The 26,205-nt window shown below is 36.8% G+C and overlaps 2 protein-coding genes across 4 annotated transcripts in view; one reads left to right on the forward strand and one right to left on the reverse strand.

The window, feature by feature from the left end:
- Nucleotides 1–168: 168 nt before the first annotated feature.
- On the reverse strand, nucleotides 169–14,617 carry RSRC2 (arginine and serine rich coiled-coil 2). 3 transcript variants are annotated; one of them, XM_064168319.1, is made up of 10 exons: nucleotides 14,500–14,617; nucleotides 11,963–12,119; nucleotides 11,330–11,373; nucleotides 8,605–8,795; nucleotides 7,402–7,545; nucleotides 3,801–3,923; nucleotides 3,630–3,709; nucleotides 2,814–3,043; nucleotides 1,350–1,439; nucleotides 169–840 (listed from the first exon to the last, which is right to left on the reverse strand). In XM_064168319.1, the coding sequence occupies exons 1-10, from the start codon at nucleotides 14,503–14,505 to the stop codon at nucleotides 661–663; spliced, it is 1,245 nt and encodes a 414-aa protein (XP_064024389.1). In that variant the 5' UTR covers nucleotides 14,506–14,617; the 3' UTR covers nucleotides 169–660. The 3 variants fall into 3 exon arrangements, with proteins under 3 accessions (XP_064024389.1, XP_064024388.1, XP_064024390.1); XM_064168318.1 differs by having other exon boundaries at nucleotides 2,814–3,046; XM_064168320.1 differs by lacking the exon at nucleotides 14,500–14,617 and adding an exon at nucleotides 10,360–10,437 and having other exon boundaries at nucleotides 2,814–3,046; nucleotides 8,605–8,817; nucleotides 11,963–12,008.
- A 202-nt stretch (nucleotides 14,618–14,819) lies between these two features.
- Nucleotides 14,820–26,205, forward strand: part of KNTC1 (kinetochore associated 1) — a 38,880-nt gene continuing 27,494 nt past the window's right edge. Inside the window, exons 1-24 of the mRNA XM_064169042.1 lie at nucleotides 14,820–14,859; nucleotides 15,166–15,303; nucleotides 15,416–15,536; nucleotides 15,937–16,052; nucleotides 16,368–16,440; nucleotides 17,050–17,127; nucleotides 17,630–17,664; nucleotides 17,883–17,993; nucleotides 18,806–18,899; nucleotides 19,232–19,284; nucleotides 19,573–19,682; nucleotides 20,378–20,432; nucleotides 20,748–20,846; nucleotides 21,434–21,477; nucleotides 21,591–21,656; nucleotides 21,752–21,827; nucleotides 22,439–22,564; nucleotides 22,652–22,741; nucleotides 23,220–23,282; nucleotides 23,787–23,848; nucleotides 24,237–24,348; nucleotides 25,011–25,154; nucleotides 25,364–25,420; nucleotides 25,504–25,605. Coding sequence (XP_064025112.1) covers nucleotides 15,172–15,303; nucleotides 15,416–15,536; nucleotides 15,937–16,052; nucleotides 16,368–16,440; nucleotides 17,050–17,127; nucleotides 17,630–17,664; nucleotides 17,883–17,993; nucleotides 18,806–18,899; nucleotides 19,232–19,284; nucleotides 19,573–19,682; nucleotides 20,378–20,432; nucleotides 20,748–20,846; nucleotides 21,434–21,477; nucleotides 21,591–21,656; nucleotides 21,752–21,827; nucleotides 22,439–22,564; nucleotides 22,652–22,741; nucleotides 23,220–23,282; nucleotides 23,787–23,848; nucleotides 24,237–24,348; nucleotides 25,011–25,154; nucleotides 25,364–25,420; nucleotides 25,504–25,605 — 2,019 coding nt within the window. The 5' untranslated portion in view covers nucleotides 14,820–14,859; nucleotides 15,166–15,171. The remainder of the gene's footprint in view (nucleotides 14,860–15,165; nucleotides 15,304–15,415; nucleotides 15,537–15,936; nucleotides 16,053–16,367; nucleotides 16,441–17,049; nucleotides 17,128–17,629; nucleotides 17,665–17,882; nucleotides 17,994–18,805; nucleotides 18,900–19,231; nucleotides 19,285–19,572; nucleotides 19,683–20,377; nucleotides 20,433–20,747; nucleotides 20,847–21,433; nucleotides 21,478–21,590; nucleotides 21,657–21,751; nucleotides 21,828–22,438; nucleotides 22,565–22,651; nucleotides 22,742–23,219; nucleotides 23,283–23,786; nucleotides 23,849–24,236; nucleotides 24,349–25,010; nucleotides 25,155–25,363; nucleotides 25,421–25,503; nucleotides 25,606–26,205) is intronic.

Here is a 26,205-nt window from a genome sequence, read left to right on the forward strand (position 1 = left end):
TCATAATGAGTTGCAAATTCTGTACTGCAAACTTCTGCCTTTCAGAAAAATGCTACTCCAAAAATAAGAACAAAAGAAATTCTGTTTCTGACTTTAAATTTTCCTGACATATTTTAACTAATTTTCTTTGAGCTTGGCCCAAACGACAATTTAATTGACATAAAGACCTTAGAGAAAAAAAAAGTCTTTATTATCAACCAGGGTTTTTTTTTCCCCTGCACTGGATTATGTGCCTATCAGCTCAGAACGCTAAATAACATGTACACAATGTTTCTTTCATGTTTCAAGATTTGGAAATAACTGTACAAGGTTAAAGTACAAAAGTACACAAGACAGTGGACACGAAATATCCATGTATGAGTTTCTCCCATCTGCTGCTTGGTTTGAAAAGTAGAACTGTAACTAAAAAATACTGTCCCTCTCTAGTTCTGTCAAGTTTAATGAAGTGGGTATAACCTGATTACAACACTAACACCAGTATCACTGATCTGATATTTACAAAAAAAAAAAATTTGTATTTTTAATAAATTAAAGTCAATGCAACACCCATGCAAGCTAGAATGCTAGCTTTTTGGTGAACAAGGACCCAACATTTCAACAAGAACCTTCTGTAGTCCCAAACTTTAAAACTGTTTTTCTTTTCTTTTGTTTTTAATTTCCTCAAACTGTATCCATTCCTCGCATGGAAGATGTAAACCCCAATCCCATTCCTCTTTGCGTATGAGTCTGTGATCTTGCCATTTCGTACTGTGCATCTAGATTTCTGAAAACCTCCTCCTGTTGTTTCAGCGTCTTGTAACTCTCTTCATCAACAGAACTACAGCCAGCTTCATCCTCACTCTAGAAACCACAGAAAAGGAAACAAACATTAGATGTGCAGGAATTGGTGTTTTCATATGCTACAGGTGTCCTGAACATTAACAATTCTGCTTTTCTGCTTTCAAAACTAATAAGAATGCAAGCATTTATTTTTTTCTGAACATTTTAGTGTAGCTTTCCTCTCACTGTGAAGACAGACATGGGAGCTCTTCACTCAGCTCCTCTGAGTTTCTAACTTGCTCAAATACACACCTCCAATTAACAAAGTGGTTTTTCATGTGAATACTGGTCAGTTGCACTAATAGAGATTGCAACAGCTGTGTTAGCCAGAAACATAATGAAATTCTAGACTCTGAACTTAATTGCAATTTAGATGCTGCTTGTGAACTTTAATGAGAAATACAATACTCTTAACCACAGGTACCAGCAAGTTAACTTTTTTTTACTTATTTTTACTGGTTACTGGTTTTACATTTTAGACAAATCATTATTCCACAACTAATAACAACTTTAGTAACACAGAACTATACCTTAATGCCCATGAGTTTTCTGAATTTGACATTTTGGTCCTTGTTTCCAAAATTCAGCTTTTCCCATATTTCTGCAGACTGTGATTTATCCTGAACAAAAAAAAAAAAAAAAAAAACAAAACACCAAACAACTAAATACCCACATTTTAGGTATGTTTCTATTTACATCACAATACAGCAACGATCAAAAAAGCACTATTGAAAATTAACCCCTTGTGTAGCACTACCACAGTTGGAGGTAAAAGGTTTCCATGTCAGGTCTAAGAGCCTTGCACATCCTCACAAAACTTCTTTGTGAATGATCCTACCTCCATTCAAAATGGAGGCACACCCTTTAGTTGGGCAGATTACACCCTCTGCCCTGAAGTTTGGATATTGTGCTAGAATTCATTTGGGAAAAAGCAAATTTTATTACAATTAATCAAGAGACAGAATAAAAGAGGAAGAACGGTTTGGACAGCATTTAAGTTTCTTCCTCCCTCCTTTTTAGCTCACATCAAGGTCACACGAACCAGTTTCACTTTTTCACCTCTTATAAAATAAAAAGCAAAAAGCAAAGCGAGCTTTTTCAAAACAGGTAAGAGAATGATAATTAGTGACACTGTGTCAAAAAGACAAAAATACAAAGTGCCAACTTCCCCACAGTATCAGCAGGCAAAACCTGTGCTCAAATCCAGTGACCTTCTGAAAAACCAACTGCCAGAGATGCCGTGATTTGGTGCCTACACTAATTGCAAGAGCATTTATGTGACACAGCATAAAAGTCCAAAGGCTTATTTCTATTCATAGCTTAAGAGTCAAGAACACATTACTACTCCTGAAAAGTTACTAGCAAATTCTACAGACTTGTTTTTCAAGTCTGGAATTGGACAGAATACAAGTGGAAAGAGTCGCAGAAAGAAGTGGTCAGTTTCCATAGCTAAGCAACTGCTGCCAATGAAATCCCCAGTACCAAGTGACAGGATGGGAGGAAATGGCCTCAGTTGGCACCAGGGGGAGTTTAGGTTGGGTATTAGAAGAAACATCTTCACTGAGAGGGCTCCTCAAGCAGGTAGTTAAGCCTCCACTCCTGGCGTTGTTAAAAAGACACAGAAATGTGGTGCTGAGGGACATGGTTTAGCACCAGACTTGATAGAGTTTAGCATTTGTTAGACTCAATCTTAAAGGTCTTTTCTAACCAAAATGATTCCATAGAAAGAGACCACCTGGATTTGTACGTTGTAGGTAAACTGACAAAGGTAACATTAAGATCCAATTGTTTTATGATATTAAGGGTTTTTCTGAGGCTCCTGTTGTTATTCACTTGTTATCTTAGTCCTTTCACTTCTGAAGTTTTACCCTGGGCCATTGTTAACAAGGAAACTGTAGCAGGTGTGGAATTAATTTTGCTGGAAATAGTAAGAATCCTGCAATTACCCTGAGTGCAAAATGTTTTCAAACAAGCTTTATGAAAGACAACATTACCCCTTCCTTTTTGCCTTGCCAAAGCATCTTCCGCTTTTTCTCTTGTTCAGCAAATTTCATTGGATTCACCGCAGCAGGGTTGTAATAGCTAGGAACAGCTATTCCAGTCTCTGCTAGTGCTTTTGCCTGCAGTGCTGCCATTTGAGCTGCCATTGCAATCTGAGGAGTGACTTGCGTTCCTGATGCCAGGAGAGCAGCAACATTAATAACAGAACCTCCAGTGGCTGCAGCTGCTGAAGAATAAAAGTAACTTGTATCAGATAAGAAGTTCAGACTGTTTTTGAGAAAAAAAAAAGGTAACAAGAAAAACAAACAACTCACACCCCCAAACACACGAGACAAACCCCCTAAAAACACTTTCCTTCATCAGAAATAAAATGTCCAACTACCAAATACATGATAAAATTGTAAAGTTGTAAATTAAGAAATAAATCTCCAATAGTTTTGGTAAACCAGAAGTGAAACAAATGTACCTCATGCTCCTAAATACCCCTGAACTGGTAACAGCTTTCAAACTCTTGCTTAATGATGCATAAAGGAAGGGTTCAAAGGCTGTCACAAAAAATCACTAGTCCAATGTACAATATTTTCATTGTGTACTTAGTAAGCGGAATCATAGTATTTTTCTGTTGGGATTCTATGGTTATGTTTTGGGAGTTGTTTTGTGATTTTTTTTTTTAATTGTGCCCTAGCTCTAGCTAACCATAATACAAAAAAAATGACATTTGTGCCACAGGACTACGACACGCAGCACTAAGCTTACACATCTTCCACTCACACTGTTGTTTAGGAATTAGCATGATATACATTGACTACCTGCAGCCATTTCTTGTTGCTTCTGTTTTTCAACCATTTCTTTCTCTCTCTGTTCTTGTAGTTTTTTCGCCCTTTCCAGTCTAGAATATACGAGAATAAAGATATTCACAAAATGAAAACCAATAGTGGCAGGTTATGTCACATAAAATTAAAATCTTAACAAGTTCTGACCTTCTAGCTAATGCCTCCTGTGCATCCATAGCTGTATTTCGTCCTCGAAAAGGTGGTGGACTTGGACTCCGACTGTGACTCCGACTGAATCTTCGGGGCTTTTCAATCCTTTTCTTTCGCTCTCTGTAATCAAGTATGACAGAGTCGCTATAACAACGAAGGTACACACATACCTCAACATTGCCTTTAATCATATATTAATTTGGAGAACTCTCAAGAACAGCTTTCACAGAGACTGCAATACAGAGAGTAACATTCACACTTGCCCTTGTAACAAGACAGAGCCAAAACTGAAGGTTTCAAACTGCAAGATGTAACAGAATGTGTAATTCTGAGTACTCGTGTATCCTCTTAGTGTTTAGAATAGATCTGCTCTAGAGATTTTCATTCTACAACCTGATAAGAAAACATTAATTTTCTGTCAAGTCAGTTGCAAGGGATCTGTAAAACAGATCAAGCTATAAGAATCCTTTTAAACCACACAAAGATCTCACAGCACTACAATTATGTTAAAACTAAGCATTCTGGAGAGGCTTGACTTCATAACTGAAACAGTACTCAGGGAAATTACTGTTTCCCTCCCTTTGGTGTAGTCCTCACTGAATGTGCTCTGGACAGCTGTTTGAGAGACGCTATCAAGCTAAATGGGAGACCTATTTTAAACACAGGAGATTTGTCTTGAGTTGGCTCTCGAGGACAGCACTGTGCAGAGAACTAAAAAGCATGTATTACATGGAGCCTGGCAATCTGAAAAGAACCCAGTTAAAATATAGTTTTAAGCAAAAAAACCCAAAATATTCAGGTTTGGTGATTCTTCAGTAATTTTATCTCCACCTTGTCCCACCTACTAGTGTTTCTCCTTGCCAGGTTTAATCTCTCTGAGATAAGGGTTTATCCCTGTTTAAGTCTCTAACATTTTAAACAAAGTCAGAGGTACTAGAAGTGCCCAACCAAGTTTAAATTACAGGAGCTATTACTCACATCTTTCCCAGATTTGCCATAAACAGTGCATAATGAGATGCACAAAGATTTCTGCAATTTTATACTTAAATGTTATTTTCAATTGTTGGAGATAACAGCTAACTTGGCAACAGCCACTTCAAATGTCATTTAGACATCCTGTTTGTGTTTGCAACCTGGGTAGCATCTACAAACACCATGAAACGTAGACTGAAGTTACAAAGAGATCCTTGTTTACATGACAAATCTGGTAGAATACAAAGGAGGCAAGACTTATCTTTTCATAGAAGATGACAAGATGCAGATTCAGGCACTGGGAAGTGACAGATCTGCATTCCTGAGATAAGATGTAATGCATGTTTCAAAGATACCTTCATTTTCCCCGTGCTGACTATTGTAGTTTGGTCTTGTCTTTGGTCTGATGCTTTATTGCACTGGTAAACATCAAGGAAATAAATATTTGAGCTTTTTTATTTAAGTACTTCCATTTGAAACAAGCAGATGGTGTCATGTTTTCCACCTAGTATTTAATCAGAGTAATGCCACAAAAGAACTGCCAGGAAGGTCTTACATGCTTACAGAACAAAAAGATTAGTTTAAACACTTGCAGGGGCAGATCAAAGAACCATCAAGAGACGTTCAAAGTCTACTGTTTACAAATGCTTCTGTCATAGCCTGTGACCTGTAATACAATAAATACTGCATTTCAGGAATGAGGGAATTCATTTCATGGATGTTTTAACATGGTGAGTTTCCACATTCTATTTATCAGGCTTGTGAAGAGTTGTTATCTTTCCGAAGGTTTTTCCTGAGCCCAGAACTTGATGAAGGTGTTCTAGCTACTGTTAAAAGGACATATGCCTCACTTTACTCCTCTAGGATTTGTGAAACTAAAACAGGACTTAGAAACAGATTCTTGCAGTATGTCTGTCACCATCCAACAAGATGTGTTTCCAGATAAAGAAATTCCTAAAGTCTCTTAGTTTTTCTTCCCACATTTACTATTCTGGTTTAGGTAATTTAAATTCCACTTCAGAAAAAAAATCTGAAATGTCAATTTTTCATGAAGCCATGAAATACGAAACATTCAAAGTGACTTCTAAAAAACAGCGCACATCTTCTCTAACAACTGGAAAGAACAGTAAACTGAAGCCTTACACGATGCTGAAGGTGGCTTAACTACCATTAAATGCAAGTAACATGTATACCAGTTGAAGACCCATCTCTACTCACCCCAGCTGAAAGTGTGTGCCAAAATAAAGTAGGACACAAACCATGCAATTCAACTTCAGAAAGAAGTCTTCTTAACAGTCTCACAAGTGATGTTGTAGTATTACACCAGTGTGCTAGATTCTTAAGTCTCCAAGGATCCACCGTAATGCTGAGTAGCCATAACCAACTCCTATATCCTTTAAATACGCAATTTAAAATATTCTAGTGAAAATACTACTGATTGAATTGGAACACTGGCAATGTTTTCTCAGGAGCTCTGAAGGAACACCACTTTATATTCAAGCTACTTTTTTTACTTTAAACAAGTATGAGGGGAAGAAAGCAACACAACTGTAGTAGTCATTAAGCCATATTTCAGCTTACTCCTTGAGAAAATCCTCCAGGGCCTTAAGAATGCAAAGGTGACACATACAAAATAGAACTCTACATCAAAATATTGAATCATTCATCAGCACTGGAAAACAAATTTCTATGCAGTGATGAAAACCTTAACTCAGCATATTCCAAGTGAAGCATGGATTGAGATACTTGCATCGGATTCCACGTCTGCCAGACACAGAAAGCACCAGTACGTGTCCAGCTAGTGTTTCAATCTGCACTTCTGGAATTTAAGGAGGAATTCAATGGAAGCACCCGACACAGAGAGAGAAATGAACATGATAAATATTCTCATGTTCAACTTGACAAAATGGCAGTTGGTAAACACTAGCAGAAGAGTACACTCAGATCAGAAACAATCAATCTCTAAAATTCACCTCAGCACTACACTAATTGTACCACAGATAGGACAAATTTTTGGTGTGCTTTGTGGAACTGACAAGTGGCTTCTAATTCTCCATTTTATGATAAAAAACAGAAGAGGTAGTACCTTTGAAAACAGTACTTTGCAAACCACACTACTCTCATACCAAACACATGAAATGGTTAATCGTGAATTCTTCAGTTTTCATTTTTTTCCCATTGGAATAGCAATTAAATGTCCTATTAAAAGTAAATTCAGGTACAGTGCGAGAAGCCAAAGAGAGCTTCAATGTGGTAATCATATCTTAGTATTCTGAATTGTGATTTACTTTCCTTCCAGTATATCAGACAAACATTTTAAGTGGTGCTTTTGGAAGACACCCACAAAAGTCACTAGTTAAGCATTTATAAATGCTAAGAGGAAATAATAGTATGGAGGGTCAAGAATGAGACACACTTAAGCTGTCTATGACAGGTGTTTCTGTATATGAATGCAAACCACCCAGTCCTTAAAACCCACTGTATCAACGTGGCTGAGGAAAACCAGAACATACTTAATTGCACTGAACAGATACTAACTGCCAAACCCATCATTCTTCCGTACATACACCCACCACAATGTTCTATCAAACACTACCATTAAGTGCATAGGGAAGTCAAGACTCACCTGCTTCTACTCCTACTTCTGCTTTTACTTCTACTTCTATGTCTGTGCCTAGATCTTGATCTAGAACGAGATCTCACACGTCGTTTTCTCTCTCTGCTGCGAGATCTGGATTTTTTCCTATCGCGACTTCTACTACGATGACGTCTGAAACACATGTTCCAAATTCTCACATATATTTTCATGTTTAAATCAAGCTTTTACTTGCATACATGCTCATAACCACAAGGAAAAACAAACCATGCAGAGTAGGAAGAACTACACAGGGGAGAGTTCATGTCTGGAACAGTTTAAGTTGTAAGACTAGGAGATGAAACGGGAGAGAATCGAAACACTAGCACCAGCCACAACAGACAAGTGGTTTGCAGCATGTACATACACAATCATACTCATGATCAGAACTATTTTTCATTCATTAAAGCCTACATCTTGAAACAAACAAATGGACAAGACAATCTGATGCAGGAGTCTTGAAATCAAGGCAAGAAGACACTCCTCTTCCTATGGTATTTCAATACTTGAGGCTGAAATTTGGGGCTCTCTTCCCTGAGTCACACACAGTCCCTCTGTGTATCATTAGCTGGAGCTTGTTCCTTGCTATTATGCTGACTGCAGATCCCTCAGCCTTGAGCAGTGCTAGCTACAAAGTCCTCCTGGCAGTGAGCCAAACAATTTTCCTCCCAAGTGTGCTGTATGGCCTATCCTGCAAAGAAGCTGAGACAGCACTGTCTCTAGTTAAGCTTCTGCATTAGGAGTTAAAAAGATAGGACACTGCTAAGGTGCGTTTTCCCTCCCTTCACTGACTATTGGTAACATTTTATACGCTCCTTGCTGTAGGTGTTCTGATCGCTATATGCTAACAACAAACGCAAGACAGGTACCCATATACAGCCTGAAAGAGTCTTTGTATTTTTATGCAATTGATCTGCAAAAAAATCCTCACAAATAGCAGAAAACTGCACTACCCAATAAAAACTGTAACAGGTAATATAAAACAGAACGGTTTAGGTTGGAAGTGACCTCAAAGACCATCTAGTTCCAACCCCCCACCATAGGCAGGGACATCTCCCACTAAGAACAGGTCACTCAGAGTTGAATTAGTTCAGTACCTTATCTGAGTTCTACTTCAGGTGTCTATCCAAGTTCGAAACACCATTTTTGCAAGTGTACTTAAAAAAAAATAAATGCCAGATAAAGACAACTTACCTTTCACGAGACCTGGATCTTGAATGACTCCTCCCTCTTGATGATTTTCTCTCTTTGCGTTTGTGTCTATCCTCACCATTTTCAGAAGAATTTAGGCTATCTCTTCCCTTGTCAGAAGAATGTTCTTTGTCATTGTGGTCTTCCGATTTGTGCTTCTTGGAGGACTTCTCTTTGGATTCATGTCTTCTTGCCTGTTTTAAGAAGAAGTTGGTTCTTTCAGGAAGATAGTGCAACAAAGAGAGTTAGTATGGGTATCAGAAGATAAAAAATGCTAAGTTGTGATGCAACATTAGTAACCTTAGGAGTGCGACTCAATCATGAGTGACGGCTATTTTACCTAATGCCACCAACTACTCAAAGCTGCAAATGTGATTTTTCCCCTTTCTCCCTCCTCCCCACTATCTACAAGATTTCTAAAGCTTCCATCAAGGTATTGTTAAAGTGTTCCCATAAGAGAGTTGATAGCATTTTAAGAATAACTGTCATTCTCAGTTACTGTTTCCATTCCAAACATTTTTTTTTAAGAATCTGACAATTTAGGAAGATGCAGATACAGACACATTCACATTTCTAGTGAATATTTAGTATTTGCTTAAGCCTACCACATAGAATGCTACTTAATTCCATACATAGTTCCAGACAAACTATTTTGCTTTTGTAACTCAACCAGTTTTCTGTGCATCATTAGATAATTTTTAGAGCAAACCTCTCTTCAGTCAGCAACCTCCAGCAGTTTTTAAAAAGCAAAGTAATAACTTACATGATCAACAGCCTGGTTTTAGTACTTAAAACCAACATGCATCACTCTTGAGACCTCCCACAGTAGTTTTAAATTAAAGATATGTTGCTCCACTATACTGCAGATTCTTCCTGTACTGCCTCTTAAAAAAAGAGATTCCTTTTTATAGCTGCAATGCCAAAAATACTTAGCAAGGTCAGGCATGATTTTTGCCAGTGCTTTCCCTGGAGACTAAGTCATGACATCAACACCTTTTCTTAATATATCCACTTCAGTTTGAAATCTTTCTAGCTCAGGCAACCTAAGGTTTATCTTCAGTCACTGTTTTGGTGCATCCCACACTCTGACACATTACCTTCAAACTAAAACCCAATTCTTCTGAGGGTTTTTTTTTGCTTATCTAAATCTGTTACCTACTCCTAAATCCTTTTATATTTTGAAAACTCTCTCCCCCAAAGGAAGCATGTCTGGAGAAGATGTTATAATTGGCTTATACCCCCTTATCCAAGCATTACTAACTCCTTAATATATCCATATTTGATTATAGTTTGAGCATACAGTAATGCTACTATCTTTTACAGTATTTTAATTTCTCAAATAATCAGTTGAAACGTAAAAACAAGTCTGAGGTTGAAGATGTATCCTGTGCACTAATTTTCAGTATGCATTTACACTAAGCAGTTCTGATATATGATTTAAAGGAATTACTGATATTCAGCACTTACTCTACAGACTTAATCTTGCAAATGAATGAAAACAGTAAGTCTACTGTGGGACATTATTCCTCATCTGTTCAGGATGTGTAATTTAGGAATTGCTAAATAGTGTAAGATTAGATCCAACAGCATGGCAAAACACAACATCAAGTGAGGATTTTTTTTAAACATTAAAGAGATTTTAATTTCCTCTTAAATCATGTCTTCCAGACACACACTTAGTAATAAACCACCATTATATCCCATAACGGATTTAAGATATTTTTAAGGGAAATATGAGTTTGAATGACTAATAGTTACCTTATCATGAAGTAGGCTTATAATTTTGCTATCTGAGTCTGCAGCGTCTTCAGTTCAGTCTCTTCGCGCATTAGCACGCTGAGTATGATTTATTATAGAAATGTTATCATGTGAGCTAAACAAGATATTCAATTTCACAAAAACTCTCCTAGATTATTTTTCTTTTTTTTTCTCCTCCTTTTTTAAACAGAGCTTCCATTGGAATGGGGGAAAGGAGAATTTCCTGATCCAGGTTTAAAGTTAAAAAAAGCCCCTCATCTGACCCAGACTGCTATTGCCCCACATGGCTTAAGCCTCTTTGTGACTATTTTGATGCTCTTGGGATTGCTTGTTTCATCTCTTCTCTGGTGTTTATGCCAGTTATTTTCAAGGTATTACTGATCCTGTCTCTTCTCACTTTCCTATATAAACATACATTTATTTAAAAAGCGAGGCAGTCCCCAGAAACTTTTGCTGCTACTGTCAGGTTTCCAGCTGATTCAGCTTGCTTGTCAAGCTATGACAGACTTTACAATTAAGGGATGCAATAGCAGAGCTCAGTCAGGTGGGGAATTACTTTTAATGTACTTAAGTAGATGAGTATGTATCATAGAAAGTCCTGAACATTGGCCAGGAATAAAGCCACCCAAGGCTTTTGGTTAATGGAAGCTCTGTAAAAGTCATCAAGAACACCATTCTACTTCTCCACATGAATTCTCTTTTGGCTGTTTTCACACAGAAAAAGAAAAGAAAAAATTAAGTTACTAGTTTCTGAAAGCATTTTTCTATACAGCTATTACCTTGTCAACATGATGGCTGCAATCATGCTTCACTATGAAAGGATCTCCATATACATTTTTAAGCTTAAAGTTTTCAATTTCTTGTACTTACCATAAAGTCATTTCTAAAGGTTTACACATGTGCATAAACTATAAGATACTTTTAAAAGATGTATTGTACAATTACCTAAACGCTACAAAGTGTTAATTACCTCTTTGCTTCTGCTCCGGCTTCTGTGTTTTCTTCCTTCAGTATCTGGAGAAGAAAACATTTATTATTGTTTACCCAGTTGAAGAGATTAGCAGGCTATAATCTTTCTAGTTCCTTTTAGGTATTCCACCTCTCAAAGCCAAGAATAAACAGCATTATTTGAATACCTATTGCAGAAAACAAGCTCTACCTATTATTCCCAATTCTTTGCTTTCATTTAAGTTCTGATAGTGAAAAATCAGCCCCTGTCAGAGTTCAGTCACATTTTTCAACTAGGTAATCTTATTTTTGTTACAACGACACAACAGTGTCCCAGTCTAAACATATCTGACTAAAACAAAGACAAAGCAGTATACCTTTTATTTTGGTGTTGTCATTCCTGTTTGATTCCTTGAACACTGACAAGACCTTTCTCCTTAGCACATCTATCATTAAAATTCCTAAATTTCAATAGAACACATTTAAGATACAACCCCAAAATCAGTAGCTTAAATTTTGCCTCAATTTTATTAAGTTCCTAGAGCTAAGTTTGTATGTTTAAAAAAAAACACCAACAAAAAAACAACAAAAGGTTTCAGATCTTCAAGCATGGACCAGAACACCTGTAAGTACTTTGCTAATCTGAAAACCATACCTGACTTCCGTCTCCTTTCCCTTGACCGTGACCGTGATCTTGAGTAATGATGCTTTGATGTTCTAGGAGAACTAGAGGCATCTGATTGTTCCTTTTTCTTCTCTCTTTCTGGAGAGGACTTTTCTGGGGCTACTCCATCTCGTTCTGTATCACTACCCTACATGGGAAGGCATAAAGTTTAAAATAAAAAAACCTTAGGACAGCAAAACAATTATCTTTTAACCTTTACACAACTCAAATTACTTGAAATAAACAGTGTCTTGACAGACAGTCAATGCCCAGTCCGGGCATTGCTGAGGAATAACACAAAACTTCCACAGAATAAAGTCTGAAGAGAAATTAAATTACAGATTTTGTACTGAGTGTTAGTGAACTTCTGAATAAAGAAAATCCTCCTAACAGTATCTCTGTGCAAAAATGTGTCTTTTTATAAGAATACATATAGGTCACGCCCACCCATCCCAACAATTTCTGTATTGCATTTTTCTTATATGACAAAAAGCAAGCTGCTCCCAAACCTTCTAAGCCTTATCTAGAACTCAACTCAGAAACATATCTTCTGGAAGTCATTCAAGACTACTTTGTGATTCCATGCTAGAAGTAAACATGTACAACCAGTGTAATAATCTGATCCAGAAAGGCTATTCACAAAGATAACATATTAACACAGCAGAGGACTTTAATTTACATGGATTTCTACCAGCTGCAGTTATTTGCAAGCTGAATAAGGCATGTAAAAAAGCCTCTCAAATACTGATTTTTATTCATTATTTTGAAAACAAAGCTGCTGATTTTGCTTAAACCACTACAGGTACTACAGACTGTCAGCATATTGTTTATTAATGGTAGTTCTTCACAACATGCTACAGGTAAATCTTCGGATTTATAGCTCAGCTACCACTCTTTAGCCTGCCCAATTACTTCTTAATTTGCATTTTTACAAGGACACGCCTGTGGTAAAGTCTTTCTAAGGGCAAGGCATAAAGCAGCTGTTCTCTATACATACAGGGTACACCAATAGCTAGTTCAAAACAAACTAGCATACAATCAAAAGCACTGACTGCTTAAAATCACATCTGCAGCAGAGCTTTGAACACTACTGATATACAATCCACACTCAGAAATTTTAGAACATTAGAGTAGGAGCTGACTCCCCTCTTGTGATCTTCACCAACACAATCCTTGGCATTCCACTTCTATCACTTGTTTATTTACACTTCCCCACTTCTACTCAGACACTCCCTTCTTCATTTGTTTTCAAAAGATTTGGACAGAAGTTTCAAAGGAATTTTGAGGTTCCTATAAATTTTCACTTAGAAGTTACTTGAGAAGGATCGTCAGTGTTAACTATTTAAACTTAGTACCCATCTGAAATTGAGCCCGCGGGCACATTTTCCAAGGCTACCAGTCTCATTATTTATACACACTGCTACTCGTTAATGCCTTTTGCACTGCACTTTAAAGGAATCCACCATCTCTATAGAAACACAGCCAGAAACGTCTGACAGACTTTAGGAGGAGCGATAATCTCATTGAAGTACATATGGATTGGGCACAGGCTTTCCATTGAACAAGCCCTCACCTATTACTTTAAGAGGACCCTAAAGATAACGTCTGTAATCTACGTGCAATACTACGAGTCTATAATTATTTGATTTCCTTTACAATGTAAGTTCACCTTAAGAATTTATATAAACCGAAAAGCATAATTAAAAAAAATCAGTTTTCTTCAGAAGTTTACGCTCCTCTTGTTCTGTTTATCCACTGGTCAGATGTTTAATTTAAGAACTTCGGATGACTAAACGTCACGAAGTACTTAAAAGTCTGTCTTGTTTAGGTGCTTTTGCACTAACTACTAACTCTAGGGAGGTAAAAAACAACCACATCGGATTTGGCAATTACTATTACCCGTTTTTCAACTCAATTATGCGATAAATACCTTTATCTAAATACATCTATACTCTTAGGCCGCGTATGAACATAAAGGGCTGTGGAAATTGCTGCGAAGCCGTTTCCTATCGATATTAACCATAAAAATAGTAAAATCTACACAAGAAGATGCTGAAAATACCAGGCCTGTGACCAGTCACAAAATAAAATAACGTAGCAGGAAAAGGTACATCAAGGAAAACTGAGCATGGCCCAACCTCTACATCGATCTCCTCCCTCCTCTTTTCCCACGGAACTTGTGCCCCCAGCCCCTCCGAGAAACGCCTACTCCTATTCGCACAATAGTTCTCTCAACCGTGAAACGACAGCCTCAGTCACAAGGCTTCTTAGTTTCTCTCTGAGCCTAGATTACTGAAACAGAAACTTCTGGAAACAAGCAGAGAAGTAATGGGTTCTAAGAGGCCACCTCCTCCCTGAGGCCCATCATGGCGCCAGCAAGCGAAGGAGCGGCGGGCGCCATTTTGTGTCTCCGCGCACACGGCTTCCCGACCCATCCCTCCCACCTCAGACGCTCTTCCCTCCCGCCCCGCGGGAGCCCTCTTCTCACAGTCTCCTTCCTAACACACCGGCGACCAGACACTACCTACCGCCATGACCGAGCGCCCAGGACGTCGCTGCCCCTCAACAGCTCCTCACAAGGGACTCAGACCCCCTCAGCAGCCGCGTCCGTAGCGCAGGCGAAGTGCGGCGGCACGCCCCACCCTCCTGCTCGCTCCCGGCGCCCGGATGTAACCAGGGGCGGGGACAGGCGGCGGGAGAGAGGCAGCCGCAGTGCACTCTGGGGACGGGGAGCGAGGATTAGGCGGTGTCTTAGCAACGGCGCCTTTCGGATTTGGAGGAGGTTTGGCTCATGCTGCGCCCCGTAGCGCCACCTAAGGCTCCCGCCAATTTGAAAGCCTGGGGCGGTTGGGGAAGAGCTGGGCTTGTCATCGGCCTTCAGACCCGAGGTGAGGGGATGAGGGGGCAGCTCGCGATCCCGGTGGCCAGGACTGCAGATCCGCTGCCGAGTGGGGAGGGCTGTCTGGCACTGGATTTCAGCCTCGGCCGCGGGTCCCGTCCCCACCAAGCTGAGTTAGACCCACTGAGGACATGGGCTGGGAGCCACATTGCTCTTGGCGATCTTGTGTTTCCTGAAAACACATTTGCCTTTAGGATACCTACTGTACTACCTTGCCTCCTAATCATGATAGCATAATAAAATCCATAACTTCTGAGTGGTCCTGTACTGTGGATCCCTTAATTGTTTATCATAGGTAAACATGTGGAATGATATTGAACTTCTCGCAAATGACGACACAGGGAATGAGCAGCTCGCTGTAGGTATAGGACACGAATGTGGAACAGCACTGTACCAAGTGGATACACTACTTCAAATCACATCTTCAGAAAAGGTAGAATTCTTCAGAGCTGTGTTGTTCATTTTTCTTAATAATTAGCAGGACTTTGTCATATTCTCTGAAGTGTCTCAGTTACTATAATGTAACAGCCTTTTTATTTTGTTAGGTCTCAGTTAATCCTCAGCTGTATGCATGCAGTTCAAGGGATGTCACTATTACTGTTGTTGACAGATCAGTGGCACTTCTTGACACTACTGAGCAGTCTCTTCAGATGCACATTCAATTTGGTAAGTTCATTACTTTAGAATTCTACTGTAAGTTAAAACTGACTGTTAAAATAGATGTTAGATTTGTATAGGAAAATACAACAAATATCTTGCATATTTAACTAGCTCATAAAAGGAGGTATTATAATAAATACCTAAGTAATCCAAAGTGATTACTGCTTCTGTATGTTGTTAACTATGTATTTCTGTACAGCTTAATTAGACTGATCATTCAATTGACTGAAAAGGGAATAACAGATATCAAAACCACTCCCTGTGTGACATTTACTGTAATTTGTTTAATCAAAATTATTAGTTTCAAAGAAGTCTGTGACACTGCATTGTACAATTCCTGCATTTCAAATAAGGATGTCTGTCGATAAAAATCCCAAATCTTAATATTTGACATGGAACTTTTCAGATACTAATGTGGATGTAGTTGGTATGTGCCAAGAAAAACAATTTCTTGTGGTTGGTGAGAGAAGTGGCAATTTCCATCTTATTCACGTACCGTCAAAGCAAACCTTGCTAACAAAGGTACAGCAATTTTTTATATTCTGGTTTTCCTGAAAACATATTGTTCTCAGAAGTCCTTGAGTTGTTGTTCCTGAATACCAAAATGCAAGTCTTCTTGTGTTTTGAACAGATAGACTGATTAAAGTGACACTTTTTGTTCCCATAAGTAACAAATAAGCAAAGTATATCTAGGAATGGCATGTGTAAACAAGAACTAGTTCTCCATGAGACTAAAAAGTTTGAAGTTTTGACTGATGATCAGTACTTATGATTTTACTGTATTTTTTCACACAAAATACAGAAAGTCTAAGAGTCATTATGCTGATTAAATTTTAGATTTTGATTGAAAAATCTTCAAGTGAAAAGACTTATTTACATCTATTTATTGAAAAAGATAATGCAGATGCAGGTAAGAATTGTGTATTTAATTTTTCCCCTTGTCTCAATTTTTGTGATTATGTACCCCTTTAATATCATTCAGGGAAAGAGTACAAATTAAATCATCAGATACATCTTTACCTTGCATTGTACACATTAAATGCACTTTTCTTAATGTTTTCCTGTAAATATATTTAGTTCTCATTGATTATTTTATAAATGGCATAGAAAACAACAGTCAGAGCTCAATACATTTTTCTTTTGAAGTTATGCTAAATACATAAAAATGGTCAAAAAAGAATGATCTCTCCTCTCCTCCTCCTATCAGACTTCAGATTTTAGCAGTTCCTGTTCTCCCAAAAACTCCTAGTCTTGTTCTGTCACAATATAATGTATTTAAATGTAGTTTTGTCATGAAAATGGAATATGCAGTCTGGTGGATACATGCAAAAATCATTATTTTAAACAAAACTCAAAGATGTACAAACTCAATCTACTCTTCACAGAAGGTGACAACATTTTTGTTTAAAAATAGTGCAATCCATAGGTCAGATCATATTTTCTTTCAGTTATTTCACCGTCTTATTTAGTTCTGTACTTGGATACTTCTGCTTGAAATAATGTATTGGAATTTTTTTAGGTATTTATCATATGTTCATTCTCACAAAAAATGGATTCCTCTGCGTTATGCATCTCCCACTTGCTAAAACACAGGAAGGTAGGATGATCTACACAGCAATTGAAATTTCCGTTTGAACAGCAGAAGCTGTATTAAAATGCTTTTCCATGCATATCAAGGAAGCAAGTACTGAGTTGAGATTTTTCTATGTAATCTTAGTTTGGTTTTAAAGGGAAGCTGATATACAAATAGTTCTCTAATAAAATCAGTTTTGCATTCTTCCAAGAATTGCTTTAACTTATGTTTCTCTGAGTCACTGCTTTAGAGAGAGTACTGACTACTATGGAAGCAGGATTTAATGCTACAATTGATCTTAGCTGTACTGAAGAGTATTGGGAATAAAGTTTTAATGCTATATAATTATTAGTTAGTTTTCTGTAGTTCAGTACTGTGATCAATAGAAATTGACCCTGTCAAAGATTCTGGCTAAAGTGTTTGTCAGCATAGTTAGATTAAGATTAAACTATCCTATATAATTAGTGACTTGTTTAAATTCTGGAAAACTTTATTTAATACTGATTTTTCTTTTTTGTTAATGTAGCCATTCACAAGATGGATATGACTGCAGCAAAGGAAGTAAGAAACACCTGATAACTTGTAACATGTTTGTAACAAACCTTTGCTCTGTACATTTCATTGACTACTTACCAGTTTATTATTGCAACTCGTAATTGTGTTTATTGCTATTTCTGCACATGGAGAAGTGAGCAGTTCAAGGTTTTGTCCACTGATTGTATAAACAACTATTTTTCTTCTTATTTTGTGTGTGTTCCCTTCATCTTCCACCCCACAAGTTACAAGGACAGATAAAGACAGCATTCATTTCCACAGAAGAGTATCACAATCTCGGCTGTCAGAATTTTGTGATAAGTAACTCAGTGAATAAAATGCACTTGATAGTTGGGGTAAGTACCAAGAATATGTTTATAACAATCGTTATGTGACCAGTGATAGCATTTGATCTAGCTGGTAGAAAAAGATCATAAACTTTTTTGCATTGAGGCTCTTTGTCTTTTATTTTCTTCGCTGTAAATTTAAAGGTTATCAGTTGTGCAGCCTGTCTATAGTTTTTTCTCATGAGAAAATAAGTGTTGCCATCACACAACTTGCTTTCTTTTGATGAGAGGAAACATATTTTCACCCTGGTTGCATGACCTTAGTAAATCACTATGGTTTCTGTACAGACATGTCTGTTTATAGTCTCAGCTTTGAGCTGACAAGGGTATTTCGATCAGGTTTGTGTTCAACAAAGGCTTGCTAAAGTAAAAATCAGGGTCCAAATTCAACAAAACCTTTAAGTGTGAATTAAGTACAGCAGCTAATTTAAAAAAATACACAGAGAGAGATATTTTGAAATGTTACTTTGAACTTTTCTAGGTTCACTGACAAACCTGTTGAATACAGTGCAATAGTGTAATTTTTTTCCCATAGATTCAGTGTAGGTGTCATTCAGGCTTTTATTTTCTTTGATAGTGGAAAGAGGATATTTTGAATTCTGGAATGGTTTTAGAACAGTCAAAACTATAACAACTACTGTAGGTAAAGGCCAGTCTTGAGAGAGAAAAGAAGCTAAATGCATTTTTCTGAATGTCCACATTCACCAGCAATAGGTTGTTATTTCTGCAGCATTCCAATTTAAAGATCAGTTGTAGAAGTGTATCTGTCAATGGCCAGCTTGCTAAAGTCTAACCCTATTTTAATTTGACTTGACTAACAGGGTAAAGGCGATAATGTACTTTCCAAGTGGCAGGTGGACACTGCCAACAAAATGGTGTCTGTTCAAAGTTTTGCTGATTCAAGTCTGATCAAAGGTAAAGAAGAGATTTTTCTCTTTTTATAAGGAAATACTGGGCAGGATTCACATTCAATAGCATAAATCACTAAGACATTTTCAGTTATGTAATTGATTTTGGTAAATAGACATATACCAAATGGAACACTTCTTGTAAAATACATACTTCAAATTTGTTGAGTTTAACTTAGAAGTAAAAATCACAGTTCTCTTTCAGCTAAATGTCACAGTCCTAGAGAATCTCCATGAAGCCACACATGCGAGGGTTCTAATACTTGCTTGCCCATTTGAACATGTTTTTGATTCAATGCATTTATTGAGAAAAATAATAAATGTATGGATATTTTCTAGATGCAGTGAAACTTCAAGTTCTTGACAATCTGCTATTTGTTTTAGATGAAGAGGTATGTCTTATAATTTGGCTTAGTCTTCATTTTATGGTGTTCTTGAACCAGCTTCTAAATGTATTTATTTTTAAAGTAATAGTTTGTAAATATGTTTTCACAAAATAAAGATGCTTATATTTGCAAAGGACCTTGATCTTGCTGTGGTTGATTAATGTTATTTTTAGTCAACTACTGTTTAAGCTATGAAGTGTGTTAATATTATTTTTTTAAAAGACAATCAATGTCTTTCATGAAGAAAATATTAAACCCATATCTGTTTGTTTGTTGTGGTATTTTTTAATCTAGAATGTTTTAAGCGTGTGGGATGTCTATTCTCTTACTCTAATTTGGGATTGGCCTTTAGTACATATTGAAGAATTTCTGCTAAGTACAGAGTCAGATTCTCCAGTCACATGGTAAGTAAAGCATTAGAGCATCAATTGTGAAAAGCTGTTTGTCCTTAAAGGATATGTGCCATGAACACTTGATTTATTTTTAGTGAATTTTTAGAAATCTTTGTTGAGACCTTTCTGGTCTGTAGGACAAAATATTTGACTTGTAGGTATCCTTAGCTGTGTGTTGTAGAAAAGAAAACCTTGGTCTTTTCTGCTTTTTCTTGGTTTATCTGTTGTTACTGCTAATGGATCTGGCTTGTAAGCTGTATCATTTAGGAAATGCTTGCCTAAGATAAGGTGTAGAGTATAGGTTACAAGTCTGATGTTTTAAAAAAATTAGTCTGTCTTTTGGATACATAAATAGTAATATCCTGATTCTCCAGATGGAGAAGCATCTGGAGATGTATGTAATCAGATAAAATTCAAAATAATTGTAATGCCAATTAAAATAAGAAAGCAAAACCCTTGACTGTTTCCATTGTTCTGTACCAGTTTAAAAATTAATCGGATTCATTTGAAAAGCCTTAAAATGTCAGGATTTTAAATGCATGTCCTCTACCAGCTAAACCACTGTTATTCTGGATGCACTAGAGAGTTTTAAAATGTACCAGTTTCCACAGAAAAGTAAATGTTCTACAAGTCAGGAGCAAGAATATTTCAGTTTTAATGCAAGATTTATACAGTGTATTTTATTTTTTCCCTTTCATGTTCTGTAGGCAAGGGCTTGCCAACGTTAAACTGATAGTCATGACAGCACCAGATAACAAACAGGTATAATCTCTCTATCTGTGTTTGTTTCCTCAATTGTTATGCAGTCACAGAAAAAAAAAAGAGGAAGGGAAAAAAAAAGGAGATGACCGAATATTTGGAGCAGCTAGAATTCTTAGGAGCTTCAAGTCAAAACTGAAATGTGACCATCTATATATTAAAGTATAATAAACAGGGGACTATTGCCACATCTTATGGTGTTGCCCAGGGCAGTTTGCCTTGCTGCTTGGGTTCTCTGTGGATTGTTTGGTGTAGAAGTGATTCTGCAAACGTCACTCTGTCTCTTCTGACACTTGTTTGTTTCCCCTTTCTTTCTAGATGAGAAGTCTAATGGTTTTTGCATTGCCCGCGATGCAACCCCTCTATTCATTGGAAGTATCTGTTGTTTCTGCACTCGTTCAAAGTGGGATTGGCACGGTGCGTTCAGATAATTTGCCCTTCTTTGAAGAAACATAGTTGCTTAATAGGCTTAATTATTAAACAGGGTACAGTGTTATTCCTGTTAGATAGAAGCAATTTGTGCTAGAAACTGATCAGAAGCTGTAGAAAGAGGGGTTAAACAATGGCTCCAAAGAATGGAGAAAAAGATACAATATTTAGCAAATCAAACAGGTTAATACTACTGCAAATTCTTCTTGCTCACTAAACAGCTAAAAGCTGTGTGAAATTTTGTGTTCTCTTAGCATAAAAAAATGCTCAGGATTTATTTAGGATTTATAAATTTAGGTGAGCAAAACACTTTTACTGTTTGAACTGCTTCCTTAGAAAGACTTTAACAAAAGAAGGTCTAAAAAGAATGAGTTTATTCTGCACAGTTAAGGCCCTCAGAAATTTTAGACAAACTATCCAGGAAATATGATAAGATTTTTAAAAAGCTCAACAAACTTATCTGAGAGAAAAGCACTAGTTCTTCTCTAGATTAAAAAACACAATGCATTACACTTTTGCTTTTTTGTGACTGCTTTCCCCTACCATCTAATGACATCTGTTACTGCATTCCACAGGATACAATATACTTCATGGAAGGAATTCATGAAAAACATCAGATGTAAGATGAAGTTTTGTTTCTTACTAGATCATTCATGTATAAAAGTGGCAGATGACTTCTACATACAGTAGTTTCACAATTGATTAACTCACATAGTGCCCTTTCATCCTCAGAGCATCTGAAGGCCCAGTTTCTATTGTTGTGATGAGAAGTTTAACTGAAGCCTTGCCTGAAAACAGGTACTACTTTCCATGAAGCACTATTTTATTGTTCTAATTTTAAGCTGTGGTTTGGCACTTCTACTGAAGTAGTGTGCTTCATTTCTGCCCTGTAGACTAAGCCGTTTGCTTCACAAACATAAATTCACTGAAGCAGAGAATTTTGCTATTCAGTTTGGACTAGATGTTGAGGTAAGTTGACTGTTTCTGATAAATATATTTGGAGATGAATTAGTATAACTGAACTCATGAGTAGGGTTCTTGCCCTGTAGTCCAACAAAGTGTTAAAAATATTGCAAACGTAGTGAAATATTGCCTTAAAACCAGCTCATTATACTTGAAAGCTGATTCAAAATTAGCTCACTACATGGTGAGCTTTGTACAAAACCTGCAATGAGGAGTGGTGCAGAAGTACATCTTCTGACTCGTCACTGCTGGATTAGGACAAGGTGCATTTGTTGCTTTAAGTTACAAAAAATAATGCTGCTAAAAAAAATAGAGGAGCATTTTCATGTGTCTTTGTTAGCACACAATCTGGCTTTATTAATTGATTGATCCAAATAATGCATTTTTAATTTTACCTCTGCTTTTTTGTTCGTTTGGTTTTGTTTATTAAATAAACCAGGGTTAGCTGGTGAGATAAAAAGGTACCACAATCGCTAGGGACTAATTTGGAATCCATTTTTGTAAGAAGGACTTAAAAACATTGTGAACAGAAGTGCTGAGTATTTAGGTGAAGAATATCTTCTTAAAACTTAACTGCAACAAACTGAAAACTGTCTTTCTTGGGGTTTTTTAAACAGCTTGTCTATAAAGTAAAAGCAAACACCATTTTAGAGAAACTAGCTTCAGCTTCTGTTGGCAGTTATGGTCAGGAGGTCTGGCTGGATCTTGTCAATGAGGCCAAAGAAAACTTGCAAAAAATTCAGGTGTGTTGTTATTTCTCTTCCTCTTGTGATGTAATTCAACTAAAAAGGAGCTTAGAATTAATTTCATTTGTTTCCTCCTGCAAACAGGACAGCCAGTTTGTAGTGGATTACTGCATAAATGCTCCGTGGCCACTGTATGAAACCACTCAGGAAATGCTGAACTATGCTAAAGTCAGAGTAAGGGATTTTATTTGTTTAATTTGCTTATACTCATCTGTTCCTATTACATGCTTCTATACAGCTTGAGAAGGAGGACGTTTCAAAAATCAGTGTCCATTAGTTGAAAAGTAAATACATTATAAATAGCTTGTTACTCGAAGAAGCAGCAAGGCTTAATCCAACCTCCTTCTTGCTATTGCTTAAGGGCAAAAAAGAGTTTACAGTTTTATTTGTACATCAGAAAGCAGGTTTTAGTTTTGAGTAATAGGCTTTACCTTTAAAATATTAATTTCAGAACTGTCTCAGCGAGACAACATTTGTCCAATCCTGAATACATGTAACAATTCAGGTGGAGTCTAACATTATAAAATAAAGACTCCAGTTTGCAGAAGTACTAAAATTATTGCTTCTCTCTATTTAATTTTGTAGTGCTATCTGGCATGTTTTGCATGTACTGCTGAGCTGTCAGCCAAACCATTTCATGTGTTTGTTTCAGATCTTGAAGAAAGAGGATACAACTGTTGCTCCATCTGATGGGGCTCTGGTATCTGTAACTGAGGTGAGGACAAACTTCTTAGCCCTGTAATATCATTTCTTAAACAAGTGCAGTGTGGAGTTTTAAAAACCATGCTACCATTGAACTTCTTTTAGGTCTGAACTTGATTATATTATATAGAAAGAGATTCTATTGAAGGAGAACCAGATTAATGATGGGTTTCAGAAGTAAGCGATTGCTTCAGTCTGAGAAAGGTTCATTTTTCAGATGCTTCAGAAACCAAAGGAAGAAACTTTAAGTGCTCTTAGGTATTTAATTTTGTTTCTTATTTAGTCCTATCGTACACAGAACAGGCCTCATTTGCCTTCAAGGAGGATCAGCATAAAGTATTTACACCATTGAAACTTTGGATTAATGCTTTATTAAACAAACTTACTCATGTAATTTAAATTAAATTCTTCTGAAGTCTTTATTTTCCTCCATTCTTCCTCTTTGTGGTGGTTATTCTAGCCATGTAATGTGACTTGTTTGATAAGCCAGATGTTGACCTTAAATCTCTGTATTCAGGTATTGAGAGCTCAGGCAAAGCTTACAACTTTTTATGGAGCTTTTGGACCAGAGAAATTCAGGTTTGTTTCTGTTTGTACATTTAAGAATTAAAAGTAAATTAAAATGTAATTATTAAATATCTGCCACTGAAATTAAGACTTATTTTAAAATGAAGCTCATTAAACGTTTTAAGTCATTCTTTATCTGCCTGGTAGTTCCATCCTCTGCTGTGGAGAAGGGAGAATGCAGAGAGGTGGAGTCATCCTATATGCTGAAAATACATTATCTGTTGCACAGGCCCTATCTTGTATAGATTTTTCTTTCACTTTAACAGATATAGAAGGGGGGATGATTTTATGCACAGAATCTAATACAGCATATAATACTATCTAGAAAAGGTTTGAGATTCTTCCCCCACATCTCCTTTAATATTGACATTTAACTTTCTTTTCCTCCACTTGTTTGTAGTGGTATTGCTTGGACAGAATTCTTGAATAATGAAGACATTTTCAAGAATGTCCTTTTTCAGCTAGAAGAAGGAAATTTTTCCTGTGCACAGTACCTCTGGCTCAGGCATCAGGTGAGAGAGAATAGACATCTCTTTGGTATTTAAGGAGGATGTTAAGCATCTTAAATTTTGTGTTTTTAACAGAATCAGAGTGATGCAGTTATGAAATAGCTCCTCAGAAAAGCAAAGGTTTATGGCAGAATCTCATCTATTATCAAAATAGTTACCTGTACACTTAGCTCCTTAGAAGGCTGAAGTTCATATTGATTCAGGAATAGCATGATGTTTCTGATATCAGAACACGTATTTCTAGGTCTGAATGATGACAACTCTTCATTTTATTCTGTGGTAGTTGCAATATTCCACTCACTTTCTTGCAAGCACAGCTCTCAAAATTTTCAAGAGGCCATTTAGTGGCTGCTCTTAAATCCTTTTAAATTCACCACAGTCTCCTTACTCTGAATGACACATTTGTACTAGTGGCTATGGGCTATTATAGCAAGTCCTGAAGTAGTGGGACATGATCCTGCCACTGTAATTTGCAAAGGAATTGCTTCAATGTGGTCGTCTTTAGAAGACCAAGTAGTCTTTCTGACCAGGGCTATCTTTGATTACTGAGATTTTTCTGAGTAATTTGTGAAATTTATTTCTTCTTCCTCTTAGTGAAACTGCTTTACAAAGTATCAGATACACCTGTGCTCCATATGTGTAATTGGTTTGGTTTAATATTTTAGGCAGATTTTGAAAGCAGCTTTGATGAGAAAATGCTGGAAAACTTGATTAATGCCATCCATTTCACCATCCCTTTGAGGGAACTGTGTTTGTGGCTTAAAAATGTAGTGATCCCCTTCTCAAGAAGAATTGTGCCAAAGGGACAGGTAAGACTAAAGTAATAAATGCAAAATATAACTTTCGCAGACGAAAATAATTTTATAGTCAGATCTACAGGCTTTTATTTTTGAACATCAGAGCCTTGTTCCCTTTACTTTTAAAGGATTTCTTTCCCCTACAGTTGATTTAAACTTCTAATAGCAAAGTTGGCTTTGATAGCTAGCATAACTCTACTTCTAACTGTCTTTTCTTTCAGAAAATACTAGCAAAGTGGCTGGAACAAGGTGCTCGAAACCTTGAATTAACTGATAAGGTAAATCATACTGCAGAAATTTTCCATGTCTTGTATTTCTGCACGTATAATATAGTTTACTAATATTAACTTTTTCTGGACAGGCAAATTGGCCAGAAAATGGACTCCAAATGGCAGAGGTGTTTTTCACCAGTAAAAGTCCACATGAAATGGGACTAACAACTTGTAACCAGTGGGTTCCTTTGGTAAGAAATGATTGTGACAAAGATTTGCTTCAAGGAAACTTCAGAGCATATGCTCTATTGGAATGTATGATAATTAGGTCACTATTAATTTTGATGATGATTGACTTAACTCCATGAAAGGAAAAAACTGAGTTCCACTCTTCTTGACTTTACAAATTAAACAAACAGAAGTCAATGCATTGATATCCATTCATAGATGTATAAATAGTCTAACTATGAAAAATAGTTTTGAATATTCTGTAGTACAGAAATAACTCTGGGTGCTACAAAACACATTTCAGCCAGGTATTCCTTACCAACTTAAATTCAAAACTTATCACTGTCAAAATATACATTGAATTGTAAATAAGTTCCAAATATTGTGGCCTGGCAAAACCATCTAAAATCAGCTAGCTGTAAGACTGAATACTGGATTTGTGCTAACACAAATAAACAGTGTCTTGTATATCCTACTTATAGTAGCACCTACAAAGCTGCCAGTATAAGAGTGGAGAAAGATAAAGCTCAAAGCTAACCAGCTGCATTTTAAAAGCTGGGAATGTTGAATTCTGTTGTGCTGTCTTAAAGTTCTGAATCCTACATTCAAACTGCATAATGGCA

This window comes from Pogoniulus pusillus, chromosome 30, assembly GCF_015220805.1.
Source record: "Pogoniulus pusillus isolate bPogPus1 chromosome 30, bPogPus1.pri, whole genome shotgun sequence".
Classification (NCBI taxonomy): Eukaryota; Metazoa; Chordata; class Aves; order Piciformes; family Lybiidae; genus Pogoniulus; species Pogoniulus pusillus.